Source organism: Aphelocoma coerulescens, chromosome 10 (genome assembly GCF_041296385.1).
Source record: "Aphelocoma coerulescens isolate FSJ_1873_10779 chromosome 10, UR_Acoe_1.0, whole genome shotgun sequence".
Taxonomy (NCBI): domain Eukaryota; kingdom Metazoa; phylum Chordata; class Aves; order Passeriformes; family Corvidae; genus Aphelocoma; species Aphelocoma coerulescens.
Genome location: NC_091024.1, coordinates 20,649,747 through 20,669,527, shown reverse-complemented (window position 1 = coordinate 20,669,527; position 19,781 = coordinate 20,649,747). Strand labels below are relative to the sequence as shown.

General features: G+C 52.7%; 1 protein-coding gene across 4 annotated transcripts in view; it reads right to left on the bottom strand.

Moving 5' to 3' along the window:
* The window catches only part of CPEB1 (cytoplasmic polyadenylation element binding protein 1), a 38,939-nt gene extending 20,910 nt beyond the window's left edge, over positions 1-18,029 (bottom strand). For 2 of the 4 annotated variants that reach the window (XM_069025866.1, XM_069025867.1), the window contains exons 1-3: positions 17,931-18,029; positions 12,029-12,206; positions 2,372-2,560 (exon numbers count right to left, since the gene is read on the bottom strand). In XM_069025866.1, coding sequence (XP_068881967.1) covers positions 2,372-2,560; positions 12,029-12,206; positions 17,931-17,945 — 382 coding nt within the window. In that variant the 5' untranslated portion in view covers positions 17,946-18,029. Of the gene's footprint in view, positions 1-2,371; positions 2,561-2,824; positions 3,078-5,283; positions 5,347-12,028; positions 12,207-17,930 lie in introns of those variants that run through there. The other 2 variants (XM_069025869.1, XM_069025868.1) reach the window with 2 other exon arrangements.
* Positions 18,030-19,781: the final 1,752 nt, after the last annotated feature.

Below are 19,781 nucleotides of genomic sequence, written 5' to 3'. Positions count from 1 at the left end.
ACTACCAGGAGTGAGAAGTGAAGAAAAAGGCCTCTCCAGACAGCACTGGGTGCCATCTTCCACCAGCTGTTACCACACTTGTCACAACCACCTAGTGGGCACAGATCATCAGAGCCCAGGGCTGTGCCTGAGGCAAGATCCTTTCCACAGCTCTTCCCAGGCCTCTGCGGCAGGCAGGAGCTCCAGCACGATGCACTGCAGTCAGTGGGGGCACCTGACACCAGATACACCCTCTGTGAGCAGGGAGGTCACCAGAGCACCTTCAAATCCTCTCCAACTCAACCTCCCTCCTGAAACCAGCAGCCTTTCCACCCCCTTGGCAGTAAATTCCCACCACCAGCCCGGCCGTGCCAGCCCCACCACCCAACCTGCGAGGCGCAGAGCCCGCCCCGGGCTCATGCCAGCACTGCTCGCCTGCCTGCCGGAGCGCTGCGGAGACATCCGTGCCTCTGCCAAGGCAGGCTGGCAGGAAGCCGACCAAGAGAGCTCTGGAGATGGCTACGGAGGAGCAGGTGGAGCTGGGACATCCGCACCGAGCGGCCGCCTCCATGTGCGACAGCCTCGTTCCGCAGCGCGCTGTGCGCCGAGCCCAGCGCCAGGGTCACGCCAGGGGATGTCACCTGCTCCAAGTGTGCTCTTCATCCATTAAAGATCCTGTGACACAGGGACCAGCAGGGCCTCAGTCTGCCAACAGCCAGAAGGGGCTCAGAGCAGAGCTCTGAGGCACCTGGCCAGCCCACTGCACACTAACAACTTGTTTCTCCTTCCTCCTTCAAAGTCTCAGCTGGCAATGAAAGTACAGGCAGGAGTGTGTGGTATTCCCTGGTTCATTAGGGGAAGCCCACAGGACCATGTGGAGGTTTGCTCACTGGAGCAGAGCGAGGCTTAATAAAGCTACCGCAGCCGGGCTGCAGGCAGACCCCAAGTGCCCATGCCAGGGCCCACACACCAAGTCTCATGGAAATTAGGCACAGAAACTCGAGTGAGCTGTGCAGATCGAGCTATTCAAACTCTGCTACCCCACCAGTGCTTTTTTTTTCTGCTGTTTTACAACTCACACAGCAACTCAGGGCTGTGTCCCAGAAGCTCTTCCTATGCTCAGGACAGCATCCCCTTGCCCCTCCAAACATCTACATGGGCAAACCCTGCTGCCCAGCCCCCCCCAGAAGCTATCTATATTCCTGTCAGCACCAACTCCATGCCTGGGGCCTCTGTGTCACCCAAGTCTGCGCAGCGATGCACTCTCCTTTTAACAAAGCAGCAGCGTGCTGCTATAAAGGGATGAGTTTCTGTAGCAACCAGGCTGTACTTGTACAAACTCTGCCAAAGCACTAGATCTTTCCACGGACTGATACTTGAACGAACACACCACCATTTGTGGTTTTTACACACCTCAAAGGCTAGCAAGTGAACTCTCCCGTTTTACCCCTCTGCTCCAACACCAGGCTGAGAGGATGCTTTAAGTTTGTACATACAGCACCCCTCTCTCCTGTGATTTTACAGGGAAGGCTGGGTGTCTCAAACAGTTAACTGGACCCCACATCACTCCAGGGGAGGCACCCAGCACCCCAGGAATTCCCCAGCCAATCCCAGCTGCAAAAGCAGACTGGAGAGGATCGAGGGGGAAGGGCACACCAGCCAGCAGTGCATGGCTGCAAGCCCACACCCTGCCCATCACGTAGGTTTGTGCTGGACCAGAAGAGTTAAAACAAGAAGCCATTCCACTGCATCTCCTGCAGCCCACTGCCAGGCACAGCCCGCTATTTCTAGTTGAGCGTGGGAGTGGAGAAGGATCCCTCCAAGTCTCCCACCCAGCCAGCGAGCTGCCGGCTGAAGTTGTCGGGTGCTGGCTGTACCACACCCCACAGCAGAGTTGGGCGAGCACGGCTGCCAGGACTTTGGCAGTCGGGCATGGGGGGGCCCTCTGCAAGCACACCCTCCCCCCCACCTGCAGAGCTGCCTGCCACCAGGGATTTCCTCAGGCTGCCAGAGCGAAGTTCAGCCTCACTCCTACCCAGCGTGTTCAGCCTCCTGACACCACACCCCCCACCCACTCCCTCCAAACACAGCAAGAGGATTTCTCCTCTCCTGGTGAGGTTATTCCCCCAGCAGCATTACAGCTCCGAGCAAAACAACCCCAGGCACTTCTCATCTGCAGTGAGCTGACAGCAGAGCAGAGGGGGCTGTGGCAGAGGCAGCCACAGCCTCCCCAACTCAGCTGTCACATTACACAAGCACCACGGGTCGAGAAGCCCCCGTTAGCCCCAACCAGCACCCTGTTACACAAGCACATCGCTCCATGTTAGCTTGAAACCAGCCAAAAACATACACAGAATCCAACAACTGTTGCTGCGTGTGTCAGCAGACTCACCGGACTGTGTGCTGGTTTGTGCTGCAGCGTCAGAGTCCTGGGTGCTCCAGGGTCTGTCCCACCCTGTCAGGTTGAGGGACTGCAGGCCAAGGCACAGATCGTTGGTGTCTGGGAGGCCACGGGAAGACTCTTGCGTGGATGTAGGGAAGAGCATCCTGCTTGCCACTGCTTCTTCAGAGTCCTGGATGTCTGCTCAGATGGAGAACAAACAGAAGCTTGAGAGTTCAGGGCTGCTTTTTTCTTTTTAAAGCGGGAGTTTTCCAAAGCTTTAAGCCCCGAGCCAGGTCTCGTGCCGCTCTGAAGCCACAGCTCCTGCAACCAGCAGTTGCACCCCAAAAGGGAGGGCTACCATATGTCCAGAATCCAGCCCCCCACCCCCCTCGGCCCCTCCACCTTCCTATCCCGTCTGCATTACTGACTGGGTCAGCATGTGACCAGGCTGCTGATGCTTACTGTGCTGACAGTGACGTCACTCAGCCATGCAAGAGAACTGCATCAGCTCTTACAAAATAAAGGTAAGAAGAAAGGATAAGATTTCCCCTGACAGACAAGACGGTAGCAGGAGGAAAGAGGAGCAGTTCCAGTAAATCAGGGGAGGCAGGCAGCACAAAGCAGGGCTCGTCAGCACAGCAGACACCAGGCTGGAGGCAGCAAACCCCCCAGCAACGACGAGAGCAGCAGCGACAGAGCACAGTTAGTTTTAGTGCTACCCAGCTCTCCTGTCCCCGCCTCCCTCCACCCACAAAACCCAAAAACACTTTAGTCCTGGCCAGCCTCCAGCTGCTGGCTCCGATTCAGAGCCGATGCAAAGCTTCGCAATTCTGCTGGCATAATCTGTTTGGTTGAGCCTGGCCACTGTGCCTCTCACTGACTCGGCATTGTTTACCCCTGAGTAACAAGGATAACCTTCAACCCCCACTACCCAGAGAGCAGCCCATTATCTCTGGTCCAGCCCGAGCGGGCACATCCCACTGGTACAGGAGGAACAGAACCGAGCAGACCCATTTCACATCAGGAATTTTTCATGGCCTGTTTACCTTCCGCCCGCCTGGTCCCCCCTTTCCCAGCCCTCCCCCTCCCTTGCAGGGTGTTCACAAGCCTACGGTACTGGAGACGCCGGATTCTCGCCTTGGTTTAAGCCCGTGCCAACAGCCTAAGGAAACACAGCAGGTTCATAGTCTGAGAATTCCAGTTTAACGCAGGGATCTGGGGGCTGGTGAAACCACAAGATGCTCAGCTGTGCTACCCGAAATCTGAGTCAGAGGGCATTTATAAGCCAACTCCCAAGAAGCAGCAGCTGTCTCCTCCTCCTCCCCCTGCCCCCACAGCCTCCCACTGTGCCATCAGATGTACACCTTGCTCCACACACTGCTCCCGGCTCCTCCACGGGCACTGCAGTCGCTCCAGCCTGTCACGTTATCCCTCACGTGCAGCCCCAGCCATCCCAGGCAGCCACAGCATTCCTGGCCTCCTTTTCCACATCCACATCCCATGCCACTCGGATGCCCATGAGCAAAGCCCAGGCAAAGGCTGGTAGCAGCTGGGTAACCTATGTGTGACACAGGCCACTGCTGCCACCAGAGGAGGGACCCTTGCCTTCAGCCCACGGCAATTGGGGAGCACCAGCATCCCCAGACCCCACTGAGGGGACTGTGGCACCGCAGGCAGGATCAGAGAAGCTAAAACCATAACCTGCTGGCAACACATCACCTTCCCCCCTCCCAGCTGCAGCCTCCTCCACAGCACTCCACCAGGATAGCATCCACCAGGGTGTTTCCTACTCCTAGTAGTACTAGTACAAGCTGTAGTGCCAATTCAGTCACATTACTACCAAGCACCTGTAACAGCATCTACTCCTCCGACAGCATCACGCTGCATCTCCAGCGCGGTATTTCACCACATGAATTCTTCCCAGATAGTTTTCTGATTGCTTGTTTTGGACATCTCTAACATAGGGAGGAGAGGATCAAGGCACAGTGCTCAGCCAACTCAGTTCCCACAGCAACCATAACTTGTCCATATGAATATGTAACATTCCTGCCTTTATGAAAAGGCACAAGTGCTGTGCACAGATCCCTGGCAGCAGGAGACTCCCTTCCCTCTGGGGACCAGGGATCTTGCTAGGTCTCAAAAGAATTAATTCCCACCAAGCTTCATCTTCTGGGAAGCATGGACACAGAGTAGTGACACACAGCACAACTTGAATCCCAACAGCTTGGATGAAACCCATGACTGAAGAAATAAGGAAAACAGGGAACAAATTTATCTGCGGCAGGAAGCGCTCACTCCGCAGCATCCAGCCACGTTTCCCCTCACTATCCCCATTTTTCAGGAAATAAGCTGTTTTGTTTAATCGAACAAAATCAGATTCAAGTAAAAGATCCATGATTCCCTCTGATTACTTCAATCCACATTTAAAAACAAACTCCCTGCAATCCAGTTACAGCTCTAACTGCGGAAGCACAGAGCAGAATCCACTCAGATAACCAGCAGTTTTTAATTAGACCTTCTCCCATCGGAAGCCAACAGCCAGCCCAAGCTGCTTCCCCTTTAACACTCCAAGCCAGGCTAAAAGCTAGATACAGGTCATCCAGGCAAAACATCAACTTAAAAAAAAAAACCTAAGAGAACTTAAAAAGATCTCTGGATTAGTTATTTTTAAAAGTCAAGAGTCTGGAGCTTTGTTACAAAGCAATCAATTGCTGCAGGCAGACAAAACTAATCAGATACCAGAGCAGGAAAAATTAAATCTCCAACAAAAATTCAGTCTAAAGAGTCACAACCTCAAGTTATTCATAACTAAATGTCTACCAAATACTAAATAACTTAACTTTGCAACCTGACACAGCCCAACCCAAATGCTTTACTGCAGATTTTTCCAAGCACCAAACACCAGCACAAGCCCTCCCAACCTGGATTTTTCCCTGGAGTTGCCACTGGAAGCCAACCATCCTGGCAGAGGAACAGCGCTGCGCTCGTGCCCGAGCATCTGGGAGAGACTGAGCTCCTGCCTCCCAAGCCGGTTGGGTTTGATTTCAACAGCATCATGAGAACAAAGTCCTTAATAAAACACTCCCTCGCTGGCCTTGGAGGAAGTGTCTCTCCTGGGTGACTCCCTCCTGCCTGTCCAGGAGATCCCTGGAGCCAGGCTGCAACCGCAGCACAGGCCGGACAGCTTTCCACACCACTGCCCGCATGGAAAGCTGCATTTTCCAGACTTTAACTGTCACAGCCCAGGATTTAAGACATTCCAAAGACTCTTAAAGGTAAGGATCCCCAGAGCTCAGCTCTCACCTGCAGGCAAGGACAGCTCCCACAGCCCCAGCCCTGTCCCCACCCTGTCCCCTCACACCACTTTAGGCAGGTGAGTTTCTAAACAGGAAGCTGGGCTGGGGAGCTCATCTGGTTAAAACCAAGCCACAGGGAGTTAGTTTTAAGCCTGGCTCACTCCCCTGATCTGGTATGCAGCATGGGTGCACCAACCAGGCACTTCAAACAAGAAAATATTAAGGAAATTACAGCCTAAGCCTGTGTGGGAAGGATCCACAAGGCCTGGCAACAGGAGCTGCGATCCACAGGCAGGTTGTGGGCTAAGGGAGCAGGAGGAGCAGGGAGCATGATTCAGTTCCCAGCCCATAGCAGCAGCATCTCTGTGCCATCAGTCTGTAAAGGTGGTGCCTCAACCTAGCACAAAGATGTTCAGACACTTGAGCCTTCCAGATCTGGGAAGGCCAGCTAACAATCCAGCAAATGGGGTTTTTCTTCCTCTGGGTTTTCTCAGAATGGTTAAGCAAACATGAACCCAAGTCAGATCCCACTCCTACCACCTCTACAGCCAGGAGAGCTCTCCCTTTTGCTCCCACACGCTGGTTTCCAACAGAGCCTGAATACAGATGAAGCCCCTCCACAAACGAGGGCCCCAAGTTTTGAGGGCAAGGGAAGGATAAATCCAGCTCAGCTGTAAGCTCCGTTCACTGGCAAAACCAGATTCACCCCATGGAGTGGAGCTCTGACCAAGGCTGAACTTCCAAACTAAATCTGGAGAAGCCAGAGGCAGGGGGAAAAGCCTTCAGATCACAAATAAGAAGGCAGCTGCCAGCAGCAGCACTGCTTGCCTTTCACACCTCTCTACACCTCCAATTGTAAAGGCTAGGAATTGCATCCCTGAAAATTAAGCCTCTCAAGTGCCTTTTGCACACAAGACAAACAAATCCCAAAGTGAAAGCTTTCAGATGAGCCAATTGTACTCCCAAAGTGCAGTGGAGATCATCAGGGACTTAGAAAAGCACTTGTTAGGCATAAACCTACTAGTTACAAGAGGTTTTTCTGAAACACAACTAAGCATCTCCCTTGTAATCTGAAAAGTTCCTGAAGTGGAGACACTGCTGCATGACCTGCTTCACAGTCAGATGAAAGAATCTGCCTTATTCCGTAACCGCAAACACTTGAGCAGCTGGCAAACAGCTACTTCAGAAACCAAGGAAGAGGCACTGCAACAGTCTTGCTGCTCTACCTCCTTCCAAGAGTAACAGAGACTGTCACAGAATTACAGCACCAAAACCTGAGTGACAGAGCTCAGTACACATCAGAAAACTGCTGCATCTTCAGAACACCAGTCTGTGACCACTGCAGAGTACAACAGCTCTAGGCCAAGTCCCTGCTCTGCAGAACACTGACCTGCATTTCTGATACAAAACCCAATTACTAGAGCCACTTTCCAGTACAGAGAAGCATCATGCTTATGTGTAGGCAAAAACCTGATAATGTGACACTTTAAATCCAAAGGCCAAGAGCAAGGGCAGTAAGTGTGCTCCTCTTCTGGGGCACAGGTATGGAATTCCCCTACTCTGGATGTGTACCTGGCATCCAGCACTTCTTTGGGGCAGGCAGAATGGCTCTGCCAGCTTCAGGCTAGCTCCTGCTGATGGTCTCACTCTGCCTCAGGACCTCCAGGTAAGCAGAGCTACCTTTTGGGTCTCTGCATCCTACAACATTTTGTTCCCTGATCCAAGACCATGCACATCAGGTCAGCTGCATCCAGCACTGTCTGGAATATTTCCTTGGGGCTGCAAGCCAGGGAAGAGCAGAGGAATTTACATTACAGAATCAAGACACTTTTTGGACAGCTAAACAAGTGATAGGTCATTAATTGACTGCAGTTAAGAGCAAACAGGAAGCTGATTTAGTCATCAGCTAGTCTGGGTTTGCATTTGTCCTTCAGTTTTCCTTAAATAAAGCAGCCACAGAGTCATTAAAGCCTGATGGGCCACAACTAACAGCCTTTACACTGAACTTGGCACCTGAAGCCTCACCCATCCAAAGGAAGTCATTTAAGCATCTCTCATTTCTTCACACAACGGACTGTCAAGTTGGAGCAAAATAATGGCTGCTTTGTCACAGTTAAATGATCAGAGCTTAATGAAAGATCAGTGTTGCTCGGATATTTGGGGTACCTACATGTCTTTCAAGTTCCTTTTAAGCACGCACTGCCTTCAGTTGAAACCAGCAACAGGCATGCAAGAGCTCCAGTGGGAGCTTTACTCCCAGTTACACTTAAGCTGGAAGTTGTGCCTACAGAAAGAACAGGATAATTTCAAAAGCTGCTATAGGTAGCAGCACCTTCTACCCAACAAGGCCCAGCTTTAAAGCCTGGTAAACAAACCACCGGCCAGTTAAGAAACTGGCCTTGCTCATGTTCTTACTCGGAGGGGTGATGAACATACAGAACAGCTTTAAAACCACATTCCTTGCAAAGCAGCTGCTCAAGGACAGGCAGCTGCTCCAGCAGCACTGGCAGGAGATGTTGATTCTTGCCTCTGTCAAGGCCATGCCATCTCCCTCATCTCCAGAACCACACTAAAAGCCACTAAAGGTTAAGGCCTGCACTGAGGAGGTTCTGCCTTTCTCCAGAGAGGACTGAGGCAGTCTGACAGGCAGCTGTTGTGGAGCATCATCACTGTGTCCCAGAAGCCACCAGACAGGTTCTACAATGACAGCTCTCCTCACACTGCTGCACTGTACCCCACAGTTACAGCAGGCAGTTTACCAGGCAGGTTTCAAGCTCACATCCTGAGCCTGGTGCTTGGGGAGCAGCTACCAACAAACCTCAGGGGGTGGTCAGCCTGGGCATCCCAACACAGCTGGCTCTGACAAGTCAACCAAGTTCACCAAGGATTATCATCAGCTGCAAACTGATCTCGACAGAGATCCAACTTTAGGTGTGACAAGCTGAACCTGCAGCAGCAGTCCCAGCTCTGCCCAGAAGGGGATAATGCTCTGACTGCGTGGATCCAGGAGTGCTGAATCAGCCTGTCCCTCTCACATTGCTCAGGCTGCTGCTGGACTGATCCCAGCACGGCCTCACTCTGAGCCCAGTAAAGTGTCTCCACACGTGCTTCCCCAATAGCATTAGTGAAAGGTCACGAACTTCTGCCATCCCCTCTCCACCACGTGTAATCCTCTTAGTGCTCAAAGGGGCTTCTTCAACCCAAGTCCAAGCCAGGATAAATCTAGTTTGACCTGAAGATGACAACTGAAAAGCTTGAGGGACCATGACTAGATTAAGATCCAAGCATTTACTGCTAGAAAAAAAGGCTCTTCCCCAAGCTCTGCCATTAAAGAAGTTTAAGTTGTAAAAAGACAGTCCTTTTCAACTGTTATAGCTACTACACATTCATGGTTGATCTCCAAGTTCAATACACCTGCCCAAGCAAGAAGTTCCATGATAATCCAGTCTAACTACAGTACACCTGAACAAAGTAAAAGCACCACAGGCTCAGAAATTGTTCAGAAGCAACTTGGAGCAATGACAAAACACCACATAAGCTCAAGGGTCTCTGCTCCATTGGTCACCTACCCAGAAGTTCACTCAAGGGCAAGGCAAACAGCTCCAACAACCTGTTCCAGGCTTAACCACCTGCCCAGGTACCTGCACTATATTCTGAATTTTAGCAAACAGCTGCTCAGCCTTACAGCCATCAGGTGTGAATTTCTGCACAACCCAGGCCAGGGTCCAGGTGCCAAAGTACCTCCCCCATTTATAAATCACAGATGCCCCAGGACCCACATCCTTGCTGACAGTGCCAGCTTTTTCATGGAGAAGACTCTCATTAACAACCTATCAAACATTATGAGCAGCTCCTGCACTTTTCAGCTCCAAAGACAGGACAAAGCTTGCAGAGCTGTCGCGTTCAGGCCCTCCTTACCTACCCAGAGGTCCCAGCTCCCACATTAAGGAAATGAGGCTGGGACTGCAAGGAGACCAATAACTCTGAGCTGCCGACACTCTGGCAGATGCTGACTCATCCACAAATTTACAGCTGAAAACTGCTGGCCCAGGTTGTTCTCTTATCAGTACCTTCACATTTCCATTAGCCCAAACAGTGAGGGCACCCAAGGCAGCCCTCTTCCAGCCCAGCTCAGTATCTTTTGGGAAGTGAGGAATTCTTTCCTCACACCATCATAAGCATTTGTGTCACAGTACAAGGGATTTGGTACAAGCTAAAGCCCTCTTGTCTGGGTAACTACTGCTGAGCAGGACCCCCACCCCTCACTGGTGAGGCTGGCCTCAGCTGCCACAGCAGGAAGAAAGCTGCTTAGGGTGTCCCCAAAGCACAACCTTGGTTTCCCTGCAGCAAAAATAACATTTGCTAGAGGAAGGCACCCTTTTTGACATCCAAGTCCCAGTGTACTTGCCCTGTGAGAGGTCTTTCATAAGACTTACTGAGCACCTGACACAAGCAGTTTAACACCACTGGGAAACTCAAGAGTTTCCAGACAAGACATCACCTCTAAGCATCTCCAGCAAAACCCTCTGGTCCAGATGCCCCTAGGAAAAACCAGAGTAAATGATGGAACAAGCAGAGATTTGCAAGCACTAAGAAGTCAGTAAGAAGTCCTATTTCAGTGCCAGGCAAACACCCCTATCCCTCAGAGAAGAGTTTTCAAAATCAAATACAGCCCTGAAAGTCAAAATTGCTGTGCCAGCTGTTAAGCCCAGACCTAAAACCAGAATTAACCCACAACTTCACAGGATCAATCTGCTCTAACAGGCAGAGACAGCTCCTTTATATACCAGGTTAACTTTGGCAAGCTGAAACCTAATTAGGAAATACCATGAACATGTTTTAAGATTCTATGCAATATTCCCATTCCAAATGGAGCAGGAAGAGCTATAGCTAAGATTTCAACAAGGAAGCCAGAAACAACTCTTTCATGAACCCACTGCAAGGAGATAAAGGAAAATATTTCTGTTTATTTCTCCTTTATGCTTCCAGTGCATCCAGATCAGATGCAGCCTTGGCTACCACTGTGCCAGGGGACAAAAAAACCCAGCCAAACCAACTCAGTCCAACAGGAAATGTCTAAAAATGCACCACTAACCTGAACTGGTTAATATTCACTACACCATTTCTCAGGAGTAGCCAGCATAGCCACCAATACCACTTTACCAGGCAGGTTTCAAGCAATGCTGGCCACGGATCCAGGCCTCGAAGCAAACAATTCTCTTCCTCTGCTATTTCTGCAGCGCCAGCACGGGATCACATGGCCAGATCAGCCCCGGTCCACACTGCTAAGTCCTCAAATACCCAGGAGATTAAGCTGCACTGGAAGTCATCTGGTAGCAGTCATTTCACTAGCCCAGAACAAAGTTGCACTGCGCAGGCATCAAACAGACCCACAGGGTGCCCAGACACTTACTTGGAGCTTTTTTCCACACCCATTTGATTAACACTGGTTACCCATGAGGCTAAAGCAACCCTGTCTCCGCATGACTTCAGAGAAAGCTGCTCTGCCCAGGGCACCCTGCAAGGTCACCAGCTGGGGAGGTTCAGCCCTTTACTTCCCACTTCATTTTACGACATATCCAGAGGGGCCAGTTTGTTTCCCATAATGGCCAAAGTGTTTATTGGCCCTATAATTCAGGGGCTGGAGAGGCAAGAGCAATCCCTTTCAAGTGCCCAAATCCTTGGCACAAGCACTGCTGCTCAGAGGTGTGCTGGCAAAAGGAGTATCAGGCACAGGTACATTTAGTGGCAGAGCTGGGCTGCTGCAAAAGGACAAAAGCATGTCCTTGACTTGGATAAAAATAAGACCAGACCAAACACTCTCTGCTTTGGCACAGAACTTCTGTCTTGAGGCAGCAGAATATGCCCACTCCCCTCAGCCTGGAGGAAACAGAAGCTCACAGCACTGATTTCATCACACCAAGCTTGCTTTGCAGGAAAGTCTGCACCCACCTGTGCTCTTACATGCAGGTTAACTGACCTGTGGCAAACACGTTTTTTTCAAAATTCTGTTGCAATTTCAATGTATGCAGCAACTCAACCTCGCTAACCCTGAGAGCAGATGAATCCCACCTCTAGGAGAGGCAGACTACAGGAGTCTGCTGGAGGTATTCACACCAGGAGTTGGCAGATCAGGCAGGGAGCACTCACACCCTGCCCACAGTCACCCACAGCACCACAGGGAGGCAAGCAAGCCTTCCCAGGCATCTCCACACTGCCAGGGAATACATGGATTATCCACTTCAGGCACACAAGCAAAGCCCTCCCAGTACCAAACATGCTGACACCCACACCACTGAGGATTGCCACTATCACCTGTTCAGCAGGCCCCACCAAGTGCCTCCCCGCTCCAGCAGCCCCCCTCCATTACCTGGCAGGGTGTCACATTTGCTTTTTGTGACAGGCGTGGTGCAGACCCCACTGAAATCCAGAGAGTTGTCCAACATGGCATTTATCCGGCGGAATATATCCGCATTGCTGCAGGTGGAAAGTGCAGGGGCATTCGGGCTATCCCAGCAGTCTTTTATGCTCCTCACAGGATCTTCTTTCTGGTAAAAAAGAACCAGAATTTGTGTCAAATAGGCAAGTACTCAGCACTGAGCTTTCAACACGCTGTGGAACGCCTGGACTGCCTCCAATACTCACATTAGCTTAGGTCTTAGCAACACTCAAGCCCAATTCTTGGCATTAAAGAAGCAGTTAAGCAAACAGGTCAGCAATTTGTCAGCACAGCACACCAGAGCAGACTGCCCACCACACACAGGTACTGGCCATGGACTTTAGACTGACAGCCACACCAAACCAGATGGGTTATGAACACAGCTCCCTGCTGCTTTTCTCCAGCACATCACAGCACTAGGACAGATCTGATTAAGGGGGGCACACACCTTCTCCCCCAAAATCAGTCCCCCGACACCAAGGGATAAGTGGATGTTCACGGTCCAGGCTGACACAAGGAACCACAGCAGCTCCTCTTATGCACGGCAGAGGAGTGCAAGGCTCACCTCACTACCCATCTTGGGGTTCTGAACAGTATCTTGGAATGATCCAAGTCAGCAGCAATCACTTCAGGCTTGCAGAAAAAACCCCAAACAACACTGCTTCCCAGCTAATCAAGCAGCTCCAAATCCTGAGGAAAGGCAGAAGATAAAATCCTGATCTTCCCTTCAGGCAGCAGCTCCTGACCACAAAGGTGGTTACCCCAAACCAGCTCTGCTTCAGCACAACCCTCCACGGGCACGGATCCACCAGCATCAAGATTTTGGGACCATCCTTAAAAAGCATTACCTCTTGTAAAGATTCTGCCTAGGAAAGATCAAACCCCTCCTGCACCCTGGTGCCGGTCCAGAGAACCGGGAAGAGCAGCTGCTTTCCCAGCTCTGCTCACAAGCCACTGACATGCAGGCTCGTTCGGGAGCAGCTGCACCACACTCAAGCCTCGGCCAATTTAGAAGCTTCATCTCTACCAACGTTTTGGGGCCGAGGACAGGTCTGCCCGCCACCCTAAAGCCACTGCAAAATTCTGCTCCCGAGCATGCTGAGCAATCGGTATCGCCGGCAATTAAGACCCGCATTAAAGAGAGGAGCAGGGAGGCACAACCCCGCCAGTCCTGGCCTCCGGAGCAGAATACTGGCCATTAAGCAAATCAAGTTAAATCCAAATCCAAAGAACTGAATAGCATCAAGTCTGGCAAACGACTTTTGGGGAAGAGCCCCTGCTCTTCCAACACACACCGAAGCTCTACGTTGGGCTATTTGTACTTGTCAAGAAGACATTTAATACAGGCACCTCTTGGATGTGCTTCTGCAAGTTTCAGGCCGCACTTACCCTCCAGTCCTGCTTCACTTGCAAACAAGTCTGAAGCGCCGCGCTGGTTTTACTTTCAAATGACCCCTCGCTGATCTTTCAAGGAGGCTGGTCTAAACTGAACCTCACGTGGAGACGGAATATCAGCCCAGCCCATGTCTGGCACTTACGTTCCACCCCCCCATCTCGTCATTAGACGCGCACGACCTGATCGTTTTCCCCAACTCGCCACCACTTAGCTAAAAAAGCAAAGGAAACTCAGTCCTGGAAGCAGCAGGAAGAATAAGCTACCGAACGGTCAACTCGCACGGTGCCTTCAGGCGGGACCTGAGCAATTACTGGCGAACTCCAGCCCATTTAGGGCTATTAGCATCTCTTCAGCGCTGAGGGCTGGCATCTTGGGCTATTGAAATGCTCAGAGCTGTGCAGGAAATCACGCCATGAAAAGCCAGTGTCCATAAAGGAGACAGGAGAGAGGAGTCCTGCAACTTTATTCGAATAAAGGGAGAGAGTCCACTGGGGCACACGCCCGTGGGGTTTTCTCTCTCGAGATCTCAGAGGGCGCAGCCTCTTCTTAGCCTGAACTCCCGGCCGCACGTTGCCCTCTTCCTTTCTCCATCAGCTGAGGTACTAGGAAGGTACAGCCTTCCCGAGCTGCCTACCGCATATCCCCCTCGCCTTAGCCATGTCATTTTCTCCCCAAATCTCAGAAACTCCGGCTTGTGCGGACCCTTTGTCTGTTTCAGGAGTCAAACTGTCTGGGTTCTGTAACAAACCTGCGGCTTGAAGTTGGTAGAGACATTAAGAGCCATTTCAAAGACCTTAACACCCGTACCCTCAGCCATGGAATTGTTTGTGAAGACATGAGCACGCATCTTTCCCATCAGAGCCCACAGCCGGGACTCTGGAACATTTACAAGAGTGGAACAGGTAAGGCTAAAAGCGAGCTGCAGGCTGAGAGAACAGGCAGAGCGAGCTTTAAGCCATCTTTATAAAGAGCAGCTGGAGTACAGAAGCTCAAATTACAAAAGTATTGCCAGTCATCTTTAATAAAAAGGAGTGCCGCATCAGGCTGTCTTGGCACAAGCATGAAACTCCGCATTCTACTCCTGTTCCTGTAAAAGAACCACTTAAATCGGGAGGCAAAGCTTTTCCCTAGGAGTCTCTTCTAGCGAGACAAAATAACCCGGAGCAGCCAGCCGAACGCCCCACCCGTTCCTTCTCATTTAGCCTCCACAACTGGCAGCACCAGTCCTGCTCCAAACAGGAACAGAAACCAGCGAGAACACAGCCAAGCCTTTCCACAAAAATCCCTTCTGCTAGAGAGCTTTTAACCCTAGACTGTCAAGGATATCCTTGGGATACTGAATCATCCTGGACACAGGGTAGGGGGGACCTTGCAGCACTACAACCCCTTGTAGGAAGGGGGTCGTGGCTCACCCTCCTGCCCCAGTCCTAAAAAAAAAAAAGGATACTCCTTTGAGAAGAGCTCTGCAGGTCTCCAGAGCACGCAGAGACCAAACCACCCCCAACCAGCCTGGAAAGGATGGTGGAAAGAGTTTGCAAACTGAAGAATCCACCCAAATCCTTCCGTCTCGGAGTCAATACCAAAGCACAGGGAAACACCACGCCTGAGGCTGCATCCCCAGAGCCGGCGCCGCTCTCACATCCCCAGCCAAGACAAGCAACGCAGCACCCCGGAGCCCAGGTAGGATTCGCTTTCCCTGCCCCACCTGGAAGGATTTGGCAAGTTCAACGTCCTGCCTCCCGAGGCTTCCCTGGAAGCCCTCCACACTGCAGCTACAAAACTACAGATCCCCTCTGCTTCCAGAGGCACCAGTCCAGCAGCACCGGTGGGTCCTCCTGGGACCGTGAGAGACACCCTGGGTCTCACCAACCAGTGACCCAACAGCCATTCTCAGCCATTCCATCCCGCTACACCTCACAACCCCAATCCAGAGGTGCAGACAGTGTTTTATCAGGGGCTGAACAAGTCAATGGAGAAGCTGATCCAGCTGACAGGTTCTTTAAAGCCAGCAGGAATCAAACACCACTTCCTAACACCTGGTAGGACACCCAGTCTCTTAGAGATCTGTAAGTTTCTAGGGAAGCCCCTGGATTAGAACCAAAGGAAAAGGGGAACTCAGTTCTCTGCAGCAGGCACACAGTGCCACGGCACAAATGATTCTGAGACTGCAGGTTAAGTCACTGGGAAGTCAGAAACATATACCCAAACAGCATCAGACACAGACACACAGCCAAGATGAAGCTCAGGCAGGAGGGCAGTCCTCTGCATCCTGGCTCAACTAAGAACTTATGTCCAAGCAGGAAAATTCATTCCCTGAACACTGAGGTTTCAAGGAGGGTACTGTATGGCTCCAGACCCCTCTCGCACCCCAAACAAACACGGAATTGAGAAAAGGAGTGCCAAGAAAGAGAGAGGAGTTGCCCCTCTCTCAGAGTAACAGAGCACCAACAAGCCTTACCAGCATGGCACAGATCTCTTGTTTACCAGCTGTGCATCAGGAAGCTGGCAGGTCCCTGGAGTTCCCATCCCACCAGCCCCAAGCAGACCCGACCCCCCCCAGCCTGCAGAGTTTACCTGCAGGAGGGCCCACTCCAGGCACAACCAGCAGCACTCAGTCAGGGGCACAACACACACTGACTGTCAGCAAAACACCCCGAAGTTGTCCAAGGCAAGGAAATGGGGAACCTCCACAGCCCCGAGGCACACACACCTGCAGGAAACCTAGAGATAATGAAATCCCAGGGCTAGGCAGAACCTGCAGCATCACAACAGCACTAGCATAGGATTAGGATATCCTAATCCTTAGGGAAGTCATTAAAACACAGCTTGGCTGCCAGTATGGCCAAGATGTGCATTAACTCCTGGGGATGCTATGGAGCAGGCAAGGCTCATCCACCTCAGCTACAATCCAGCCTTTGCTTTTTACATCTTCCACAGAAATATCACCCAGGCAGCACCATGCTGATGCCCAGAGGGGTTCTTGGAGCTGTAGCTACAGCCAAGAGGTTCTTGAATCCCAAGACAAAATTTAAGATGCTGTTAAAATAATGCCCATGTCAACATAGCCAAGCCAAGATGGCCCCATACTTCAGTGAAAAGCAGCTCAGAAAATCCTTTTCTGTGGGTACGCTTTGCTTCCCAAGTTGAAGTCAGCTACACCCACACAAAACACAACATTGGTGTAACTGTTTCCACCAAGCAACACACTCCCACCCCCAGCTCACCCCAAAAAGGGTTAGGCAAGGCTGCACCAGCTCTCCCACCATCAGCAAGGCTAAGCTTAAGCAGCTGTCCCGGGGTTTACTGAGTAGAGACATCTTGAATACACCTGGTTGGAATTAAGACTAGAAGGGACTTTGATGGTCTTAATTCACAGGGGAGCACTGACTTCAGAACCACACCAGTTTTGCCAAATCCCTGTTTTTAAAGGCATTTCCCCATCAAGGCAGCTATTATTTGGTATTTTTTTTGGAACAAAACATTTTGAAGCCATCACTCACAAGCAGTTTTGTACCCGAGCAATACCCACAGCTGCCTGTTGCAGCAGATTGTCAAAGCTGAGTAAGGTTTTAATTGGTTTAGGGAGACTGTTCCAGTTGAGACAAAACTGCAGCAAAGCAACGGGGTCCTGGAGCTCTTCCCAGAGCCCAGCTCCCACCCTGTGCACAGCTGTACCCCTTCACCAGCGCTCCAGGTGCCAGCACACCTTGTTAGCCCATCACACAGGCACCTGTAACGAACACTAATTGGTTTCAGCTGGGGAATAATGAAGGGTAAAAAAAGAACTTGTTTTTCAGCAGACGTGTCTCGCTCAGAAGAGTCACCTTTGTCCATACTCAGCTCTGAACTGCGTCTCCTGTGTCACCCCCCCACCTCCCCCAAACCAGACACTACATCGAGCTTTCAGAACATGGTTTAAGAATAAAACAGCAACTTTGGTCACCTTATACACTAAAAAAGGCAGTTTAGAAGTGTGTAAAAATACCACTTGCACGAGTACAAGTGCCCACTCCAGCCAAAATATACCCCACCATCCAAACCTGAGCTCAGCACCTCCAGCCCAGATTCATCCCCCTAAAAACCCGGGAAGAGTAGAACAATAGGTTGCTAGGCTAGGAGCCGGTCTCCTCCAGCGTTTCCCTGAAGGCAGCTCGGGTCAGTCGATGGGCTCCCCGAGCGCCATCAGAGCCCGCTGCTCCCCGGGGGTCCCTCCGCAGCACGACCCCCTCGAGGCCGGTCCAAAGGATTAACGGGGATCCCGTAACAGCGCTCCGACAGGAAGCGGGGCAGCTCCATCCGCGGCTATCCTGAGGGCTGGGGGTTCCCATCCCCTCCTCACACAGGTAAAACAGGCGGGAACACCCCCACACCCCCCAGCACCACCGCGTGGAACCACGTGGCGGGCGGCCTCGAGAGGCGGCACGTGCTCGCACTCACCGGCGGGAAGGCCATGGGCAGCACTGCGGGTGGGCGGGCGGTCCCGAGAGGCGGCAGAGGCGAGCGACGAGGATAGCGAGGGCACCGGGAGCGGCGGGGGCCCTTGCCCGGCCCGCGGCTTTTATGGGCCGGGCCGGGCCGCGGGCGGGGGAGCGGGGGCACGGAGGGAGGGGAGGGGGCGCCGCTGAGGGGCGGGGCTGTGGCGCATGCGCGCGGCGCGCGCCGGCCGCGTGGTGTCTGCCCGCCGCCATCGGGCGGTTCCCGCCGCCGCCCCGCGGAGCCGCCTCGGCCCGGGCGCCCTGAGGGGACGGGGCACCCACGGGTTAACGTGGGGTCACCCGAGCGATTCAGTCGGCCCCCCTGGGGGATGGGGCGGCGACGGCGGCACTGCCCTGTCCGGTTTCGGCTGCCCTCCCAGAGACACCTCAGCGCTGGCAGCTCCCATGCTCAGGGTGTGGCATTCGCTGGGCCCCCGCCGTGAGGGGAATGGGATCCCCCTGGCGTTAAATTGGGGTCCCCAAGGGCAGGCTTAGTGTCGTCATTTCTTCACACGTGGGCTGTGGTACTCACTCAGTCCCCTCAGAGGGGATGGGACCCCCGAGGGGTTAAATCAGCCCCTCTGAGTGGAATGGGGTGGTGGTGGCACTGTGGTGCCCGGCTGTAGGCCCCCGGGCACACCTCAGTACCAGCAGCTCTCCACTCATGGGCTGTGGCGCTCGCTGAACACGCCTTGAGGGAATGGGGACTCCTGAGGGGTTGAATCAGCCCCTCTCTAAGGGGCTGATCGTGGTGGCACTGCCCAGCGGAGCCCCTCGGGGACATCTCAGCGCTGGCAGTGCTCAGTATTCCTCTGAGGGGAATGGGACCCTAAGGGCCGATGTCAGGACTTAAGGACTTAAATCAGCCCTTCTGAGGGGTCTGGGATGGTGGCGGTGCTGACTCTTGGCTTCAGCACCTCCGGGGCCACTCACGGCACATAGGCTGGGTGCTCACAGAGTGCCCTGTGAGGGTGTGCAGGAAATCACGCCATGAAAAGCCAGTGTCCATAAAGGAGACAGGAGAGAGGAGTCCTGCAACTTTATTCGAATAAAGGGAGAGAGTCCACTGGGGCACACGCCCGTGGGGTTTTCTCTCTCGAGATCTCAGAGGGCGCAGCCTCTTCTTAGCCTGAACTCCCGGCCGCACGTTGCCCTCTTCCTTTCTCCATCAGCTGAGGTACTAGGAAGGTACAGCCTTCCCGAGCTGCCTACCGCATATCCCCCTCGCCTTAGCCATGTCATTTTCTCCCCAAATCTCAGAAACTCCGGCTTGTGCGGACCCTTTGTCTGTTTCAGGAGTCAAACTGTCTGGGTTCTGTAACAAACCTGCGGCTTGAAGTTGGTAGAGACATTAAGAGCCATTTCAAAGACCTTAACACCCGTACCCTCAGCCATGGAATTGTTTGTAAAGACATGAGCAGACATCTTTCCTATCAAGGGGAATGGGGTTCCCCAAGAGCAGCCTCAGTGCTGGCAGCCCCCACACAAGCGCTGTGATGCTCACTGAGCCCCCCGTGAGAGGATGGGATCTCCAAGGGCTTAAATCAGTCCCTCTAATGGGAATGCAATGGTGGCACTGGCTGGCTGGAGCCCCTCTGAGGACGTCTTAGTGCCAGCAGCTGTGCATGGGCTGTGGCGCTCACTGTGCTGCTTCTGAGGGGGTGAAACCCCCAAAGGTCTCTTAAATGAAGCCCCCCATGAGTGCACTATGTTGGTGGCAGTGCTGCAGCGCCCAGCTGAAGCCCCCCAGGGACACCTCAGCACCAGCATCTCTCCACACACAGGTTGTGGCACTCGCTGAGCCCCCTCTGAG